We start from the raw sequence: 22,090 nt of genomic DNA on the forward strand, positions 1-22,090 counted from the left end.
GTGAGGCAAGAGAACATCTTTTAATTTGTAGAGTCAAGCTGTGGATGAATTACTATCACCTAATTTTGAGCAGAGTTTAAGACTCAGATCAGACCTTTTATTAGTTTTTGATCTCTGGAAAATGGTAGGGTCCCTATGTAGCAGCAATGAGTAAGTTTCAGAGATGTAGTCTCACATTTACTAAACTGTAATGCATAGATTTGTGCCGTCTATTACAGAGTTGTCTTTTGTTTGTTTTAAATGGCCAGCAACTGCTTGTCTCAGGGGCTCAAACTGCAGTGACACCAGCAGAACACAGTAGGGGATGCATAATTACCTACTGAAAGGTAAGCATATTTTATTCAAACCAGTAGAAAATACAAGGTATCAGTAGTCAATCACTTAATGCTCCCAGTATGCATTGTTGCCCCTTTCAGATGCAGTGATGAAGCTACACAATGAGTGAGTGTTGACCATAATGGCACAGTGAGAGGAGGAATATCACACTGGCTGAATGTTTGTCCCCATTGTTGTGGGTTGATCCCAGCAAGCAAAATTATACCATATTGTGACAATTGTTTTTACCAAGAAATGATCACAAATAGGGAATGCCGATATTACACATTCATGTCCACAACGCTGGCTATATGATAAGAATGGACACCACATATATAATTAAGGTGATGTCAGCCAATGATCCTTTCAGTGTAGATGCACACCCCTTTCAGTGTAGATGCACACCACAGTAACTCTTACAGGAACCAGTGAGACACCATGTGTAAGGAAGATCATGAGCATGAGCACTGCGTCAGTGGTGTGTAAGTTCAGAATTTGGGTCTGACAGGAAGCATGCTAGAGTAGTCCATGCAGATGTGATGACCACTATGTCCAGATGGCATAGTCGTCACTGCCAATGCCCAGTCCGCATGAGACTTGGGTTCAATTCCTGGTCCAGCACAAATTTTCAACCCTCCCCATTGATGTAAATTAATGCCCACAGACAACTAATGTCTCTACTTCCTTTTTCCCTGAGTCATTGTGGCTGCAGGATCAAAATACTGTCTGTCCCCTTGGACATGTCCAAAAGAACAGACAACACATGCATATTTAACATGTTGAGATTAGATATGAACAAAAATTTATTTTGCAGTGATAGTGACTCCTTCCATTTACATTTAACCAAAAATATGTAATTTTACGTCGGGCTAACTTTCATGATCTTGTTTAGTCAACAATCTCTGCTTCTTGAATGCAGCATTACTGAGCAGCCAAATTCTGCCTGAAATAACACCCATAGCACTCAAAATCAATTAGCATGTATGCATTAGGTTACCATTACTTGAAACAAAGGTGAAGCCCGTACATTATTTGACTGCTAACAATACCGTAATTTAATCAGGGTTGTTTCAGAATCAAGTTACATATGAAGGGCTTATTTCAATTGTGGTACAAGTCCATTTTTGTTCATCTTGAGATACAGAGTCCTAAAGTTAAATGAGTGCTGAAAAATCTGCAGTTGAGGTACCACAAATATTCAAGCATATGGCTTCTTGCTAGACATGAATCTTTCTTTCTCTTTGTTTGGATCATTAATTTTAGAAGCATTATAGGCAGAAAAGTGAAGGTAATGGACTTGTACCCTCTCTCCCTCCCTCCCTCTCTCCCTCACCCCATCTCATTTTATGATTACATTCCGTCCATGCTTTTGTAGTCAAGAGGTGCAATCCCATATTTTAGTAACTTTAAAGTGTAATCGTGGTCTGTTGCACAGCTCTTAATTCTTTTAATTAAAATCTACACAGTGAAATAATGCATTAGCCTCCACTGGTGAAACATCAGAACAATAGCAAGCTAAATATATTGCTTTCTCTGTGTGTTTTACTGTTAATTCTTGAATAGTAGTACTGGAATGGATATACTGTGTGCACACTGTGTGCAGATGGAGGAGCTGGCCTCAGTTCATGAACAGCTGAAGATGCTTTTTGCCACGTTCAGCAGCATTCAGGCTGCTGCCTATTGTAGTAGTGGGGGCCGAGAATCTGGCTCATCACATGGGATGCCTAAGGTGCTACCTATTTTCCCCACTGGCTCTCCTGTCAAAACACCTTGTGGTGTACCCAATGTGGCTGAGTTGTCCTCACCAAATGGTGAGGAATGGGTCGTAACAGTTAGTGCTGTTTGAGGCAGAGAGTAAATGTGGAGGCTGCCTCACCCATTGGCCCTGCGAGTGGACTGGCAGGTGTTCATTCATCAGAGTCCAGACAGGCCCAAGTGGAGAGAAGTTTTCTAGTTAATCAGGATCTCCAACATCAAATGCGTTATGGAGCTCCCTGGGGAAATAGCATCCAGGACTGGAAATGAATCCTATGTGTACTGAATATGTCTGCCATGGAGCCTCATCTGAGACGTGGAAAATGTCCTGCCTGTGGCTACGAAACACACAGGGTGTGGCTGTCTACAAGTTGTGGCTGATGTTCATGCCAATGACACCCATTGTTTGGGTTCTGAGGCCATCTTCAGTTTATATTGAGAGGTAGCACAAATGGTGAAGAGCCCTTGTGTCACACGAGTGCATGTAGCACACACAGTTTGTATCAGAATTCCCAGAATTGATTCAAGTCCTTTGGTTTGGCGTGAGTGGAGGGACTCAACCAAAGGTATCATTGCTTCTCTGATTGCCCAAACTGCAGACTGCTGGAAATGCGTTATGAGGTGGAGAATTGTAGGAATACTTGATGGATCAGTGGTGCACTACACAAAGCAAGCGTTTTTTAGGCTAGGCAGTTGTTTGAGATCCTCTGATGAATGCACGCTAGTCAGACTGCATACAAAGTGAAGACCATACTACCATCAACATGTTAACAGTAAATTCTTGATGTAGTTGTAGTTCCTGAATGTAATGCCCCCCAAGAAAGTTGTCATGATCAAAATACTCTTGGACCAAAGCTGGCTGAAACCTTGAGCAGAAACCCTTGAAATATTTAGCAAGCCATGGAATGTACACTGAAGACAGATGACACACCTCTGGGATGGTAGCGTCAGAAGAGTGGAAGGGAGACGAAGGGCAAGAATGATTATGGATGAAATTTGTGCAATAAATGAAAGCGCATGCTATTGGTGGTAACCCCCAAACAGTAGTGAAAGTAGGATTCTCAGACTCAATAATATTCTTATATTGCCAACATATAACTATACTTAAAATACTTTTTGCCACAAATAAGTAGGCAGTTATGCAAAAATTCATTTTCATTCCATATGTTTTGTGGGTTAGCTATGAATGTTGGACACCATCACAAGAGAAGGTACTTGTATAGTTTACAATGTATCTAATGTATCTTACTGTTTTCATGTAATTTAAAGCATAAAGTAATGACTAACTGCATAGCAGAAGTGCTGAGTCATTGAAAGGCACATCAACTTTGCTATCTTTCCCACAGATACTGCTTCAGACTATGGTCTCATTTTACAGGCTGACTACATTGTGGCTGCACTGTGGAGAAGCAGACTAAACAGTTTCACATGACCAGTAATTATGGGATCGATTTCCATTCTTCCAAATGAATTGATTTTTTTCAAGAGCCATCATACAGGATCACAAAATCATCCAAGAAGATTTTCGCACCAACTAGGATGTCTGTAGTTTTGCACGTATTTCCTGTGACTTTTCTTACAAACTGGAATGACCTTTGCCTGTTTCTATACATGTCCAAACCACTGTCCCATAAATGAACAATTCGGATGGCAGAGAGGTGTCAGTTCAGCACCGTTTTTTGTGTAACTGAATCTGCTAACTACACTTTATGGTCATGTGACCTCTGGTGTGTTCATCATCTACTTTTGGAGTGCATTCCATATGGAATTATATGGATTATAACTCTGGACTTTACTGCTAAATGCTTCTGCCTTTTTCTAGAACTTGGTGGCTCAATGGGTAATTGTGGCACTACATATCCAAAGGTCCTTGATCAGTGAACGGCAGGTACTTTGTAACTAGTTGGGTAAATCAGTTCAGAGGTGGAAAGAGGGTAACAGCAAATGGTAGTCAGCAGGACTGTGTGTAATGAACTCCAGTGTTCAAAACCTCCAGGCTGATGACAGCTTCACCTCTAGTTTAATTTTATGTTTACCTTTCTTTCATGTATTCTCTTCTTGACACAAGCAGATGACCGATCGTTGGCTCTGTCAGATACGCCAGTTAACAACTTATTAGCCTTACAAACGGGCTTTCCAAACTTATAAAGCTTGAGAATGCATTTCACATGGAATCTGCAGCTTGCTTATCTTCTTTCTGGCTGCTGTGCATGTACGTTTGCATTAAAACTGTGCAAGCCACTAAACGGTGCATCGTGGATGGCATCTATTACCACGACGACAACAACAACAACAACAACTACTACTACTACTACTACTACTACTACTACTATTACTACTAGGCAATTCTATGGTGTTCTATATGTAGTGTCCCTTACAAATGAACCACAGTTTTCCCAATACAAAAAAAGTTGATCATTCCCCATCCTACTACCATCCTTACGTGCTTGTTCCACTTCATATCACTTTGCAATGTTATGGTTCAAATGGCTCTGAGCACTATGAGACTTAGCTTCTGAGGTCATCAGTCCCCTAGAACTTAGAACTACTTAAACCTAACTAACCTAAGGACATCACACACATCCATGCCCAAGGCAGGATCAGAACCTGCGACTGTAGCGGACGCACGGTTCCAGACTGTAGCACCTAGAACCGCTCGGCCAACCCGGCCGGCCCCTGCAATGTTATACCTAAACATTTTATTGACCAGACTGTCAATCTGTAGAGTACTGATGTTGTATTCTAACATTATGGGACAGTTTTTCCTACTCATCTGCATTTACTTGAATATTTCTACACCTGCCATTCATCACACCAAATAAAAAGTTTGTCCAAGTCATTTTGTATCCTCGTAGTCACTCAGTGATGACCCTTCCCCACACACAATGCCATTAGCAAACAGACACAGAATGCTGCTCATCAGATCATTTCATATATAGATATGGCACCATTCTCTGTGGCACTATTGATGATACTCTTGGCTCTGAGAAAACAGTCGCTGTTGAGATCAAAGTACTGGCCTCTGTTACTTGAGAGGTCTTTGCGCCATTCATATATCGGGGAACCTATTCCATATGCTCATACCTCTATTTAACGTATGCAGTGGTGCACTGTTCAAATGCTTCCCGGAAATATAGGGATGTGGAATCTAGCCTGTTTCCCATCATCCATGGTTCACAGTACGTAATTTTACAGAGGACCAAGATGAGTATTGCACAAAATCAATGCTGATTTGTGGATAGAAACTTTTCTGTCTCAAAGAAATTAATTATATTTGAACTGAGGATATGTTCAGGAACTCTGGAGCAAATAAGCATTATGATATTGTTCTGTAATTTTGCAGGTACGTTCTTTCACCATTCATATATACAGAAGCCACCTGAACTTTTTCCCAGCTGCCTGGGTCTTTGCACTAGGCGAGAGATTTGCAATAAATGCAAGCTAAGTACGAGGCCAATGCTGTAGAGTACTCTCTGGACAAATGATTTGTGATTCTGTTTGGACATGGCAACTACTATGTTTTCAACTCTTCCAGTTGTTTCTCTACTCCAGGGATCCTATTACTATGTTCCCAATACAGGAGTCTGTGTGACAGTGAAAGAACAATATGTTTGTATGATCCTCCTGCAAAAACTTGAAAACTCAATACAGAGAGGGGTTAGTGATCATCATCTGCTTTCCTCCAAGGCCACACCAGACTGGTCAGTGACTGCCTGGATAGAAGTCTTTGACCAGAAATGTCTCATGTTCTCTGTAAAATCTGTTGCTCATGTATGATGGTGGTAGTTGTATGCTTCACGCATAGATCTTTTTACAGACAGAAGAATTTCCATTAGCACTTGCCTGTCACCACTGTGCATACTATTTTGAACTGAGTGAACAACAGTCTGCTTCCTCAGTGTTTTCCGAATTCTGACATGAAACCACAGTGGGTCTTTTCTGTCTGTAATCCAGTTACTCACCACATACTTATTCAGTGTGTGATTTACAGTCCATTTAGTGTTTGTCCATCTTCCTCTATGTAAATCATATTGGAAGTAAATGACATTCTCATTGTTTGAATGGGATGCTAACAACTACTTACCTGCTCTTTCTAGCAAATCTATTCACCTAGCCTTCTTAAAGGATTCATTAACTTCATTTACCATCCAGACTGAGATTTTCACTCTGCAGCGGAGTGTGTGCTAATTTAAAACTTCATGTTAGATTAAAACTGTGTGCTGGACCGAGACTCAAACTCAGGACCTTTGCCTTTCGTGGGCAAGTGCTCTACCATCTGAGCTACCCAAACGTCACTCACGCCCCCTCCTCACAGCTTTACTTCTGCCAATACTTCGTCTCCTACCTTCCAAACTTTACAGAAGCTCTCCTGCGAACCTTGCAGTAGTAAAGCTATGAGGACGGGGTGTGAGTCATGCTTGGGTAGCTCAGATGGTAGAGCACTTGCCCGTGAAAGGCAAAGGTCCTGAGTTCGAGTCTCAGTCCAGCACACAGTTTTAATCTGCCAAGAAGTTTCATTTACCATTGTTGCTGTGCTGGCATCATGATCACTAGCCCCTCTCTCTACTAATACCATCTGTAAGGACAAGCCTGTTTATAGTTGCAGTGTTTCAACTATTTCAATTTTGTATGGGCTGTTAAACTAGCACCTTACGACAGTTTTCAGGAAACTGTTCAAAAGTACTTCACACGACTGCCTGTCCATACCACTTGCAATGTACGCACAGACATCTTAGTCTCTACTCAGTAGGTTAGGATCACCTACTTTTTCTGCATCACTTTGAGTAGATTTCTCTTGAATGATTCTGTAACTGTCACAGCAGTATCACATTGTGAATAAAAACATCCAATGCTGGAGTTCACATACACGGAACCATTAAGGGAACTACTCATTAAAACAGGAAATCATAGCCTGAGTCTTGGAACTTGGTACCAATTTTCATATGACTTCATCAATGCTATCTCATTTAATTTTTATTTGTGCTTATAACGTAAAGAAGCAATTCTACAAACACAAGCTAAACTACTTCACCTGCTCAAAGATAATATTTAAATCCATATGGGTAAAGTGTAACAAAATATTCTATTTTACCTGTTTCCTCGTTTCCAACCTGGAGCATACTGTAATACTGTAACACTGTCAACTTTACCCTAAAGTAAAAACAGGACTGCTAAAGTGGATACACACACAATTGATTACCATCTCATTATTTTCACCACAGCTCAGCAAGATTACTTCCATGTAGTCACATAAATTCTAAAATTACCTTTTTATTCACGCCCTTCTCCAACTCTTCTTTTACATTCATGCTGCATGGGTAAACTTGGGCCTGTGGCAAAAATAACAAACTGTAATAAGTACTTTTAACAGTCACAGTCCTCCCATATTATATAAAATGTATCACACAGATAAACCCCAACCGTCACACTACTTTATAACTAAATAGTAGTTATTGTTAAGTGTTCTCTTTTGAGTTCAAAATTCTCAGTGATGAGTTCACTATGGTATAGTTCACTGGGAGGCAGCAAAAAATTGTAAGACTGATTAATAACAACGCCTTTGAAAATTCATTATGATCTTTCATTTCAGCCTTCTCCCTATGCTATTGTTTTCAATCATATTTTCTAGCTTGATTATCTACATATACATATAATGGTAGTGTAATCAAGTAAAATAACACAGCTACTACCTGAAACAATGACTTCAATGTTGTTCATAAAATCGATGATGTTCATATCAAATTACAATACAGTTTACACCAACTGTGTGAGGGAGCAGAAACTGGACTGTCAAGTACCACATCACTCATACTACTTTTATAATCAGAATCATAAAATGTCTAGAATAGTTACATCAAAACCTTGTTGCACTGAATGCTACCTTGGCACATTACTTAATACTATTCTAACTTCATGAATTCCTTTTGTTGGGACAAGCATGTTTCTAACAGTACAAAAAGAGAGAGTAAGCTACAGGCTACACCAGTCCTATTCTGTGGATCTGAACTATGGGTTTAGTTGCTTGATCTCAAAAGAAGACAAAGTTATGGAAAGATTATTTATGGAACAGCACCAGCATATCAAGACTGAAAAACCCATAATGTCAAAGGAAGTGCTGGAATGAGAACAAATGAAACAGTAATAGCATAGGAAGAAAATCATTAAACTGATATTGGGATCTGTTGAGGATGTTAGATAATTAGCAGCCAAAGAATAATTTTTTATTGGAAATCATCTTACTGATAGAAACTTAACTTTCAGAAAAAGCATATCGACAAAATAATGAAGCAAAATGGTGTACGCAAAGAAGATGCCTTGAAGAGAGATGCTGGGCAGAAGATAGAAAGAATACAGCAACATGTTATTAATTGACCTTCGTATTAATTAACTGCCTACAATAACACTAATATACTAGTACAAATAATGATGATTATGATTTCATTATTATTACTATCTGAGGCATGGCGGGCTACCTCTTTGAATTCCCATCCTGCAGCTGGTGATGTCACTTCTTTGGCTTGGAGCTCGTGGTGCCATGGGGCACGATAGAGCCACACAGGGTACGTCGACAGTATTTGCCAGTCAGCCAAAATTGACAGAATGGAGTGACTAATAGCCCTTCAAAAGTTCTGTCAAGTTAATAATTGCAGGCACAGGTGTTAACAAAAGACACTACATTGGTGTGGTCTTGGCTATCTGTATTTGCTATTTGTTGTTCTCTGTGGAAGTCACATTATGCAACAAGCTTTCTCATCTGAAAAACTGCCCGATTTCAGCTGTGTTGCATGACTTAATACCTTGTGACATTGCCTTGGAAGGGGTTAGGGTAATGTCTAGCAACTAGACAAGCTTGTTATTGCTATTCAATTCCCCATGTTCAGCAGTGGATTCGATGATTTGGTAATCCTGAATACTGTTTTAAGTGTGACCATGTTTAGCCTTAGACCGAATTTTTGATGAGAATCATCTGACGAATTGATCTACCCCACTATTGTGGCCGTGCAGTTGCATTAAGTGAGAATGACAGTGGAATTTAGATGCTCCTTAGCCTGCTCCAGTTTTCTACTGTTGTGGCACACTTTGATTGTTTTGGACTTGGACTCAGGGCATGCTTATCAAGCTGTGGCTCTTAACATTGCCTCTGTACATCAGCCTCTTGGAATTCACCACTGCCAGCTACCGATGGGCTGCCTTCACTCAAGTTACGTAAATCACTATTCGAAATTTGTACTAAAATTTTGTACATTTTGATTTTTGGGGGTTTGTTGGGTCGAGTGCCTTTGTTGTACATACTGTTGAGCACTGTTAGAATGGTCACATGCTGATCATCTCTATGTGAATCACACGTCACATTCAGATGTCATCCAGACTTGTGAAAATATAGGCTGTTGGTAAGTAACAGGCACATTTGATGCTCACAGACTGGAACAAGCAAAATGTGTAAAACCATCAAGTGTTACTGAGCACTGAATGTTTTTTGTGTTCGTTCACTGGCCATTTGTGAGGTGTAGAGTGAAAGAAATTTATACCACCTCAGGGCGAGTTGCTGATTACCAGATTTAATTGTTCAACTGTTTGTTATTTTAAAGTTGTCATGGAGTGACCTTTTCTCAAGGGTGTTCTTGAGCTGCTATGCATGCACATTCACATACTGAATCACTTCGGGATTTTCTACAGTATGCCTTAGAATTTTCACTGTGTCTGAAGCCAGTTATATCGATCTGTGCACGCTCATTCTCTTGTTAATTACTTAACTGCTCACTGGTGCAAGATTTAAAGAGACTTGCTCTGTCTGCCTGCCTGAAGGTAGCTCTAGAACTCAGTGCACCTGTTTACTTTATTAAATTATCTAGATGCACTTGGAGGTGTATTTTAAGAATTTCCTTTTTCTAGGGGTCCCGAGGCAGCTATAAATTGCTCTGTCTTCCAGTATAGCTATTTCGTTTTAACCTTTGAGATGAGTTAGGCTTCTGTGTTGTCTTAAAGAGACATCTGTTTCCAGATAATTATTTGTTCATTTGTTGAAGCATTTTCTCAGTTGCGGTTTGTGAAGATGGAAATTTTGAATCTAAAATCTAAGAACTGGTGTCAGACACAGCTTTTGTCTTTAACTATTGCCTTATTTAAATTGTCACTAAACTAAGGTGTGTAATGTCTTAAATTTGAAAGTTCGGAGTGTTGTTTGTAATCCTGCTAATGTATCTGACTTTAGTTATTTTTCTTAAATAAAAACATTTTAATAAACAATGGAGACTCATGTGAACCCCAATCCATCCAGTCCTTCCACTTAATTTCCCCTTTTCCTGCTGGATGTTTGGTTGGTAACAGAGGATGGTTATTTTCCTTGAAGTAAAGGGGGAAGGTGTCATACTGTCATTCACCATGAGGTGTGTGTGTGCAGGTATCCACTGCTGAACATGGGGTCCCACAACTGTCCCAGTTTGTCCTCACTGAAAAATCCAACAGTTTATCTATGAATTAAAAGTTTGTCAGCTTCCATGTAAGGGCAGTGTTGCCAAACTTGTGGACCACCCCTTGGTGATTAGTACCAACTGCACCATGGAGGTATATGTTGCACTAGCTGCCTGAGCTCTGGCCATGACAATCTTGTGTCAGAATGTAGTATGTTTAGAAAGTAGTCAGCCCCATCATAAGCAAATACTTAAAATTCAGGCACAATTGATCCATTGGGATAATCACTTGTGCGGTATTGCACAACGTAATCTCTATTCTGAGCAGATTACATTAACTCTGCAGTTACAGACACAGCTGCCTTGATTTAGACAAATTAGGAGCAATAGGTGGTGAACAAGATTCTCCCACCAACATATAACTGCTGGAAGTAGTAGGAATGCTACGGAGACCTTTAAGGACCTCAGGAGAATTCATTTGGGAAATTACCGTACCAAATAATGTTACTGCTGCAAGCTATAATAGAACTTTCAATGTAGAATTTAAAGACAGGTGACATCCATCATATGGATCATGGTCAAATTAATGTTTCATGCTGACACTTTGGCCATCACTGACAATGTTGTTGTTCAGATGCTGTACCCCCTGTGTTAAGCCATGTTTTCAATCGAATTTTACATGAAAGTGCAACATCAAGGGAGTTGTAAAAATCAATTATTGGCCTGAAATTGTCACCTCGTATTAAGAGGCTACTCAGGCATAAACATTTTTGGCTATTGCAGTTTCCTCATGAACCTTTTCCTAGGTTCATAGATGAATGCATATGACCATTCCATCCCTGGAATTGCATGTCACAGAGACACAAATACTCAATAATATATTACAGAAAATGCAGCCACCGGACTGTTCATGGATTACCTTCACTAATAAATGCACATCTTTTACTGAATTAGAGGCTTTGGTGTCCGCTATTGAAGTCCGAGTTTCGCAGACCACCAGTGATGGGGGTTTAAGTGTCATTATCAGGATGGGGATCGAAATTCCAAGCAATTTAAAAGGGGGCCACCCATAAGGAAAAAGTGTAGGATGTGTTTCCAGTGTAACAAAGAGGGGCATTTTGTATGGCGATGTCTGGTTACATGGAAGGAGAATCAAACAGCCGACATCACACAGAATAGAAGAGGCACGGTAGTGTTCTACTGCCTAAGGGCTGGATCTGTGCCAAGTCCGAGGTACGGGAACCCCTGCCTTGTCTTTGGGTACAACTTAACCAGGAACGAATGTGTGCCCCCCTCAACTCTGGTAGTTCAGTTTCTCATTTAGATTATCTGTGGCATTTGAAGTTCCGTCATACCTGTGAATTGCCTTGTTTGCATCTGTCCTCCCAATGTTGAGCTCTCACTGGGCACATGTTGCCTCTGGTTGGCAAAACTGAGTATTGGAAAATTTTCTTGGCCTGTGAAGTGGATAGTAACTAAAAATCTTTCAGTTAACTTAATTTTGCAGTGTGTTTTTATAAGTGGTAGTGGGTTTGTGCTAGTTTGTCAAGGCAGGGTTGTTTATTTTAAATTTAACCCAGATGAAACATTCACATTGTGCTCCTGTCAGGTTGCCACAGGAACTCATAGTGTGTTACCGCAATGTTTGCCATTTCAGCTCAGTCACCTTCATCCAGTAGAGGTGATGCTGGTATTGGAAGTTTTTGATCGGTTACCGCAGATGTTAACTAACAGATTGGACATCACCGATAAAATCCAGTACAATATTTGCCTTACAAATGACATTCAAGAGAGGTTTTCTCCATCAAAGATGAAATGTATATGTGCTTTGATTAATACTGTGTTGTTCAATGGGGTCATCAGGCCCTCAACTTCAGCCTATGCTTCTACCATATTCTCAGTACCTATGGGCAGCAGTGGGGGGTTTCATCCTGTTGTGGGTTATTGTGCAGTTAATGAGAACGTAGTTTTGGAATCTGTGCCACTTCCCAATCTGCATAATTCTTTTATGGTTCAGTCAGGCTCAGTATTTTGCTGTCCTGGATCTCAATCTCTCATATTATCAGATCATGTTAACAGAGGATTCCAAGTATATTACTGCCTGCTGTACAGATTGGAGCCTCCACAATTTTAACAGGGTGCCCTATGGTTTGTCAACAGGAGTTACCATTATGTCTTGCCTTCTAGATTGTGTTATGGGTGATTTCACATTCAAGTGTGTGTCTAATTACCTAGATGGCATGGTTGTTTACAGTTCTAGTCTGTCTGAACACCTGCAACATCTTGAGGCAGTTCTGGTTTACCAGAGGGAGGTGGGACTTAGTGTGAAACCATCTAAAATGACACTGGCACATAGGTTTCATCCTTGGGACATTTTAGTTTCACTGATTCGATTGAAATTGACCAGGAGCATACTAGTGATTTGCGAAAATTTCTAGCTCCTAGAAATAAGAAAGGTGTGGCACGGTACATAGGCATGACAAATTTGTTTTCGAAAGACTGTGCCGAATTTTATTAAATTAGTGGGGTGCCTTAACGATTTAAGAAATTTCATATGGGATGAAAGTCATCCGGAATCTTCTGAAGCCATTAAGGTGGTGCTTAGTAACCCACTAGTATTAGACAAACCCAATTTTGAGGTCATGTTCTTCTACATCTACATCTACATTTATACTCCGCAAGCCACCCAACGGTGTGTGGCGGAGGGCACTTTACGTGCCACTGTCATTACCTCCCTTTCCTGTTCCAGTCGTGTATGGTTCGCGGGAAGAACGACTGTCTGAAAGCCTCTGTGCGCGCTCTAATCTCTCTAATTTTACATTCGTGATCTCCTCGGGAGGTATAAGTAGGGGGAAGCAATATATTCGATACCTCATCCAGAAACGCACCCTCTCGAAACCTGGCGAGCAAGCTACACCGCGATGCAGAGTGCCTCTCTTGCAGAGTCCGCCACTTGAGTTTGTTAAACATCTCCGTAACGCTATCACGGTTACCAAATAACCCTGTGACGAAACGCGCCGCTCTTCTTTGAATCTTCTCTATCTCCTCCATCAACCCGTCTTCTTGCAGACAGACACCTAATTCTTCTGGAGTAGAAACTGGTAGCTGTCCTCCTGCAGGAACAGAATGGCAGGGGTGTTGCATGTTGATGCCCTATAGCAATGCACCGGAACACTTTCACCTGCGGAGATGAAATATTCTATGTATGAATGGGAAGCCTTGGCGGTTATGTTTGCCCTTAAGAAATTCAGATTTTATTTTGAACACAAGAAATTTTGTTTAGAGACTGACAATCAAGCTCTTAGTTAGGTTTTGGCTCACTATTTCCATAACACCCTCTTAGGCATTTATAAAACTGTTGTTAAGATCAGACAACACATCACCTGGTCCTCCCTGTATAAGCAAGACTGGAGGTTGGTGGGGTCAAGATCACTCAACATGTCACCTGGTCCTCCCTGAATAAGGCTGTCCAGAGTTTGGTGGAGGAGTGTGAGAGCTGTAAGGGAGCTGAGCCCAACCTGAATTCGCTCAAGGGGCTTTTAGAGTCTACCCGTTAGGAATGCCTGATGGATTAACTTTGTATGGATTATGTAGGTCCACTTCCTCGTGTGTGTGTGTGTGTGTGTGTGTGTGTGTGTGTGTGTGTGTGTGTTTAGGCACCTACTAGTTATCATGGATGACTTTTCTCGTTTTTTTTTTTTTTTTTTTTTTTTGACACATTCCGAGCAGAGAAATGACCATCCTGGTAGTTAGCCAGCATTTGTTATGAATTTTTTCTGTTTCCAGGCCACCGAGGATGCTTGATAGCTTCTGTTCCCCAGCTATTTGCGAGGTTCTGCTTTGACAATGAAATTAAACATGTGACCACAAATCCTTTTACCGGCATACTTTGCTGACCAGGTGAACTGCAAGTTGAAGGCTGTGCTTATCTTTCACAACAAGGCTCACACAATGTGGCTCAATTTTATATTGAACACTGCACAACCCAAGTCTGAAAGTATTTACATTGAGTGTATGCATGTATGGAAGTGAAATATGGACGATAAATAGTTTAGACGAGAGGAGAACAGAAGCTTTCGAAACGTGGTGCTACAGAAGAATGTTGAAGATTAGATGGGTAGATTATGTGACTAACGAGGAGATACTGAATAGAATTGGGGAGAAGAGGAATTTGTGGCACAACTTAACTACAGGGTCGTGTACGAAATGTGTTACCAATTGTTTGTTTTACAATTTATGACGCACATTAAATACTCTGCTGGGATCTCTACAGCAGTACCAGCAGAGCTTGGAAAAACAAATGAGTTACGAAATGACATGTAATTCACGATACTGCCACTAGGAGACTTGTAACCAGCAATGGCTGACAATGGAAGACTGATGACACAGCAACGATCGGCAATTGTGTTACTTTTTCATGAAACGAAAAGCCTTGTTGTGACTCAGAGGCGTTTTCGACAACAGTTTAACACACGATGGGTCCCTTGCAAGAAGACCATTCACGGATTGTATGATAAATTTGTACAGGAAGGAACAGTATTGGATCCAAAGCGACCTCGGCCTAAGCCTGTTTGTTCGCCGGAGAATATTGAAGCAGTACGAGTTGCTGTACAGAGAAGTCCCGGGAAATTGTGTAGAAAGGCAGCAGTGCAACCGGAAATATCCAATCGCTCCATTCAATGCATTTTTAAAAGTGACCTCCACTTGTACCCATACAAGATGGCCTGTGCACAGAAGCTCACTGAAGAACACAAGCAGCAGAGACTACTGTTTGCTCAGTGGGTGGAGGATAGGGAAGAAACTCTCAACAACGTTTGGTTTTCAGATGAGGTGCATTTTCATTTAGACGGTGTGGTTAACAAATAAAATGCACGCTTTTGGGCCACTGAAAACCCACAAGTGCTTCATGAACGACATTATGCTCCGAGGATTACAGCGTGGGCAGCAATTTCCTGTCACAGACTTACTGGACCCTTTTTCTTTCAAGAAACTGAACACTGAACATTATTTGAGCATGCTTTGCAATAGATTCATTCCACACCTTCTTGCTACTGCCTTGCCCTCCAACATGCAAGATGGAGCAAGGCCACATACTGCAAACACTGTGTTGGAGTTTTTACACGAGCATTTCAACATGCAGATCATTTCACTCAGGTTGCCAGGTCACTTCAATGACGGACAAAATTGGCCCCCCAATAGTCCAGACCTCAATCCATGTGACTCTTTTCGTTGGGGGTACCTAAAGGAAAAAAATTTCCTGAAATGTCCATGTGATTTAATGGGGCTCAGAAGACTTATTCTTTATAGCTTGCAGTGAAATTACGGAAGACATGTGCCGTAGGGTACTCACTAACTTCAGTGTTCGTTTGAAGGAAGTTAGGAAACGAAATGGTGGACATACTGAGCATGTACTGAGTTAGATCAAATCTCCATGGACAGCTCTTCATTGTAGTATATGTTCCTTTCAGATTGTATTGACAATAAAGTTTATATTCAAAATCAAAATGGTAACATATTTCGTGCGCCACCCTGCAGAAGAAGGGACTGGTTGGTAGGACAGGTTCTGAGCCATCAAGGGATCATTGATTTAGTATCGGAGGGAAGGGTGGAGGGTGAAAATCAGAGGGAGACCAAGACACGAATACACTAAACAGATTCAGGAAGATGTGGGTTGCAGTAGTTACTTAGGGATGAAGAAGCTTGCACAGGATAGAGTAGCATGGAGAGCTGCATCAATCCAGTCTTGCCACTGAAGGGCACAACAACAACAGAAGGGGTGGATGTGCTTTGCAACCAGTTTACAATACTTCTTTTGTGACACAGTACCTCACACGAGCTCCACTGGACCCATGGGTGGCCACGTGGCTGTTTCCCAGAGTATAATGGAGGCCCCGACAGTACAGGAGTCAAGAGGCTGTTCCCTTGTGGGTGACAGAAATGCACCCTCCCAAAGGCACGATGAAGGTATCAGGATCCATCAGACCATGCAGTGCTCGGCCATTGTGCCAACATCCAGTGCCAATAGTTACATACCTATTTCAGATGTTGTCGATGTCACGGCGTGGGTCATCAGCGGCACAGACTCATCATTAGGAGTGTTTGGAGCATTGTGCATTCAGACACAATTGTACTCTGCCCAGCATTAATGTCTGATGTTAGTTACACCACAGTTTGTTGCCTGTCTTGTTTTAGCAGTCTGCCCAGCCTATGATGTCTACCGTCTGTGATGAGGAGTACTTGCCCAACCCCATAATGTCTGGCCATGGTCTCACCTTTGTTTTGCCATGTGTTGAAGACAACTGCCGCAGTACTACTTCAACACCCAGCAAGCTGTGCAGCTTCCAAAATGCTCATACCAAGCCTTCAGGCCATCAAAATCTGCTCTTGGTCAAACTCAGAATGTGCGCATTTCCTATTTTACAACAAGACAAGATGCTCACTGATACTCCATGCAACGTGCGTGTGTCTGACTAGAAGACAAGGTGAGATGTTATTGCCTGGATGAGTTTATACTGATAGTAGATCAGTGATCATAATGTTTTGGCTGCTGTGTATATGGATTTAGTATTATGGCTTCCAAGTGGATGCTGGGCAATGCCAAGGGAACCATTCTGCAACATTTGAGGCAATTGTAAAATGCATCAATTTATTACAAGGGTGTGCCAGAAAATAATGCCTCCAAAATTTTGATTCTGTTCTTAATATCAGTTGTCATGCATATGACACTGTTGATGTTACCACTTTGCTGACACAGTATGCAGCACCCTCCTGATGAACAGTTCTGAACTGCAGGGTGTAACGTGTGTGTGTGTGTGTGTGTGTGTGTGTGTGTGTGTGTGTGTGTTATTTAACTGTGTCAGCACGTGAGAAAACCCTCAGACAACAGAGCACCAATTAAAATAGTTCATCCACATGTGGAGCACCCTCTCCTTCAGCATGACAATGCCAGACCATACACAACTGTTTTTTTTTTTTTTTTTTTTGCACCTGCAACAGTCTGACGCCTTTGATTCATTATTATTGATCATCCTCCATACTGGCCCAGTTTGAGCCAATGAATTTTCAACTGTTTGCAAAACCTAAAGAACACCTTCAGGAACTCAACTTTGATAGTGATGAATTAGTGTGAGCGTAGGTGAGGCTGTGGGTCTGCCAACGAAATCAAGCATTCTACAGTGACGACACCAACAACCTGGTGTCTCACTGGGAGAAAGGTGTTCAGTGCCACGGTGACTGTGTTTGAAATAAATATACAAACATGAAGAATAAATACGTTAAATGTTAAGATTCTTTTAATTAAAATGCTTCAATAATTTCCGAATAAAAATTTTGTGTCATTACTTTCCCACATGTGCTCAAGCCCAAAATATATACCAATTAAAAATTAATGTTTAATTAATTTGGCAAAGAAGGTGGCTTTCATTTAATATAATGTCTACAGGCATCTCTTAAGGTCATAGGAAGTTCAGTCCCACTAACACAGCACACAATGTAAGAGAAGTCTTCTTGTACGTAAAAGTTACATTCTAGGCACCATTTGGATTTTTTGGTAAACATTAGGCTGTGCTACTGGTCAATTTGTTACCACATCCGTTACTTAGCTTTCACATATCAAGGCTTGGTCAGCTCACAGCCACACTGCCACCTTTGAACATAGGCTAGGCCTTGAGATGCACTATGAATCAGACTCCCACCACAACCAATATTTCAAGGGGGAAGTGGGTCTAGCACCACATTTTAACCTTGTAGCCTTTGAATAGTTCTCCAGTTTAGGTCCAAGGTCAATGACTCTTCAAATTGCTTTTCATTTACATGACGTGTGTTGTGCATACATATCATTCTGTATGCCAAACCATTATTACGTCAGCAGTGAAAGACAAAGACTGAACTATGTTGGGTCTAACCACTCTTTTACTGTATTTCATAAAATTTAGTGTATTTACTTTCCTACCGTTTCCTCAAAGTGATGGTTTAGGATTAGTGTTGTGATACTGCGTGTCAAATGAATTCAAGCTGATCACAAAGTTTGTATGAACTATAATGAAGCATTCATATATATTCAAATGCAAATACTGCAGTAATGCTATCACAGTACTGCTGCAGTTGCACCTAAGATGGATGTTGAAGCAGACTTGTTCAGCACAGACAGTACACAAGTAGTTTGTGAGATTGTGTCAGTACCCTCAATTCTGGTTGGCAGGATAAAAATACTAGTGGCACCAAGTGAAGTTATTTGCTGCTGATAGGTGAATACCCTACAAACGGTTGCACTGCATTAGATTTTAAGTGACATGTATATGTAAGATTATTTACACCAGCAACTTTAACATTGTGGCAGTTTCACAAACAATATGCATAACAATGTGCAGCAAATGCAGAAAGTGGTTATGAACAAACCTGTCAATATTTGATGTGTAACCCCATGGCTCCATCAAAACTTTGCTGCCAACATACAAATTCATTCTGCTGTGTAACAATTTATGCTTCCATGATGTGATATTTGTCTGAAATTTAACTTTACTGCTGACAGTTCCACTTACATATTGTTCACATATTCAAAGTAAACAAAATGTACTTCTCAGATTAGTGACCATGCAAGCGTCACTTCAAAATTATTTATAAACAATTTATTTTACATTATCAATAAATAAATTACAATTCTCATTTCATACCACAATACACTGCAATAATGGATTAACTGCAGCCATACCATTTATAAAATTTAATGGCACTGCTAAGATTCACTATAGTCATATTTATTCTTAAGTTGCACATTAAGGTTGTCATTTAAAAGAAGTGTATCAGAGCAGAATATACCCACTTTATGGCAACCACTTTATCAGTATAATTGGGTTGTGCATTAAAAAAGTTTTCCATGTTTACTAAACATTAAATTAAAACTCTTTCTCAGTTCTATGTGAGGTTTAATACGAGGCTTATTTCAATGTACTGTGCAAAATGCAATATTTAAGACAAAGTTCATCAGTTTAGTAAACAGAATTATTCATGTTTCCAACTGTATGACATCAATTGTATGTATTCACACATCATACTGGACACAGAAATTAATGAAACACTTAAGAAATACAAGTAAGCCACTTACCATGAAGCATAACTCAGTTTGTACTTCATCCGTTCCCTCTTTTTTTATCCACATAGTTGGCTCCTGGTCCATGGCTTCAGTTCTACAGTCTGAAAAGAAAAAGCAATCAGATAAGAAAAGTACACGAGGTATAGCTCAAAGGCAGTATTTTCACTCATCTATTGCGTGAAGTAAATGGGTGATTACACAGGAAGCAGATTCAAAGTGGCTGAGGAAAAGTGTGCTTAGTGATATAAACTCATTTACATTTCTCAGGTCATGAAGAGTGAACAATCGTAAAATAACTTCAGCGTTACAAACAATCAAAGCAGTCAATAAATTGCAGCAATATTACTTAATAACACCACATATTTCATTCTACACTTGGTTCATTGTGTTAATTTCTGTGTGATAGGGACATCATGAAAATCAGGATGTATGGATTGTTTATCAGTGAATATGCATTTCCAACATAGGCACTACCCCGAAACTTCCTTCATCTGTATTATTTCACGGATGTATGCTCAATTTACAGTAAGCATCATCGTTTTAGAATCTGTACCTGCTATTAAAGATAACCATATACCTGTACCGTAGACAGCACACTGCAATGCGGTAGTTCTCATTCTTGATTACCATCAAGATTAAACGTTGGTTAGTATGTTCTTACAAAACTGATTTACTGAAACGACTTCATACTAACTGTAACTATGATGAATGATCTATTGAGTTTCGATTATATGTAATGCTTTATGTTAGACAAATTACAGTTAATCTGTATCTTGTATTTCGCCAGTTCGTAAATAATGTTACAGTACTCTAATACAGAACTCCATTAAAACCCACACACTACAACAAACTGGTATTAACACGATTCGACGAATACTAGCGACACGAGTAATCAAAGCACAGTGAAAACTAACAAAATGCAACAGAATTACAGCATTTCCTTTCATGCGAACATACTCAAAGCACGAAATGATGTAGAAACTGTGGGCACTTGAAATAGTGCTTACATTAGCCCTACAATCTAGAGCCGCTATATGTCTACATCACATCACAGAAAATTATCATCACAATCATTATTACTGCTAAGTAAGTCAACATAACCGTACTAACATAGCGAATGTTTGGATTTCACTGTCCGCCTTTTATCGTTAGTCACGAAGTACATGGAGATCACTGCAATGACGAACTGCTCCTGACAACACGTTACACTCTCAGCCGTTTCTTTTACGCGGATACACGTAGCGATTTTACCGGACAGGCCAAAAACAAGCACTAACAACTCGGGTATTTAGTTATTATGAACATAACCTGAAAAACTACAACATTCACACACCATCACAAAGCACACTAGGTGATGAATCTCATCCTTATGTACCCATTAAAAATTAAAACATAAAAAAGACAGCAGCCTCAAACATCAGTCGCCACAAGATATTCGCGAACTATTACACTCATTCATCAAACTCAAGTGTTACTGTGATACAAATTAAGTACCATGTTAATTTACTTACGAAACACATTTCTTCACTTATTCCTGCTTGCTGTTTATAAACGCTTATAAATTACCTGAAGAATGTCACACACAAATTTACATAACACTATGAGGTTGCAGCTGACTACACAGTAGACGTCAGACGCTACTCCAGCAGATGCATTAGCGTGAATCCGACATGCGCAGGAGGGGGTACTCCATGCTTCTTGTTGCTCGTTGGGACACCAGCTTACAGCAGAATTTTACGTCTTCTTCAGAGTGTTACGAGATATGTAATTAATTGTTTTTGCCGTATCTTCTATAGTTTTTACGTGCATTAGTTTCAGATAGACTTGATAAATTGAAGGTTTTAGTTTTTATTTGCGTCTGAATAGGAAAAGCGAAGTTTCTGTTAAGGACAGTTTCGCGTGTACGCAAACGTTGGTTTACATTCTTAAATTACATTGTTAAATGCGCGGCATTATCAATTAAGTCAGTGCACAGTAATCAGTATTTAAGTTTATTAGTGTCATTTAGACTCGATATATTCAAGATACCAGTTTTTATACATTTTATTATGTCATTTTTCGCCTGTACGTAAACGTTTGTTTACATTATAAATACGAAGGTTAATCAGTTTAAGTTAGTGTTGAATACTCAGTATTCACGTTTATTAGTGTCATTTAGCTTTGTTACATTGAAGGTAGCAGTTTTTACACGTTTTATTGGGAAAAGTCATACTGACAGTGAATTCTAAGCTCACTTGCATACGTTTGACCAGCGCAACCTGCGACCGTTAATAGTTCAGCAAACGTAAAATACGTGGTAAGTTCGTACGTACAGTTTAGGTAGCAGAAAGCCAATAGTCACCTCGCCGTCTGCTTAAATTCCTTAGCTGTTGTGGACATTAGTGATCGTGTACTGTAAGCCCATCGGTTCCTATAAAGTAGAGTTCGTATTTGTGCTTTACATTCTGAACTCTTACTGTTAGCTAATGGTTTCGTTTTGTACCTGCATCTGTCAGTGTACAATACTCAGTATTTAGGT

General features: G+C 40.1%; 1 protein-coding gene across 3 annotated transcripts in view; it reads right to left on the reverse strand.

Moving 5' to 3' along the window:
* Positions 1–21,216, reverse strand: part of LOC124720520 — a 76,601-nt gene extending 55,385 nt beyond the window's left edge. For all 3 annotated transcript variants that reach the window (XM_047245878.1, XM_047245879.1, XM_047245877.1), the window contains exons 1-3: positions 21,084–21,216; positions 19,585–19,673; positions 7,338–7,400 (exon numbers count right to left, since the gene is read on the reverse strand). In XM_047245878.1, coding sequence (XP_047101834.1) covers positions 7,338–7,400; positions 19,585–19,656 — 135 coding nt within the window. In that variant the 5' untranslated portion in view covers positions 19,657–19,673; positions 21,084–21,216. The remainder of the gene's footprint in view (positions 1–7,337; positions 7,401–19,584; positions 19,674–21,083) is intronic.
* Positions 21,217–22,090: the final 874 nt, after the last annotated feature.

Source organism: Schistocerca piceifrons, chromosome 11, assembly GCF_021461385.2.
Source record: "Schistocerca piceifrons isolate TAMUIC-IGC-003096 chromosome 11, iqSchPice1.1, whole genome shotgun sequence".
Classification (NCBI taxonomy): Eukaryota; Metazoa; Arthropoda; class Insecta; order Orthoptera; family Acrididae; genus Schistocerca; species Schistocerca piceifrons.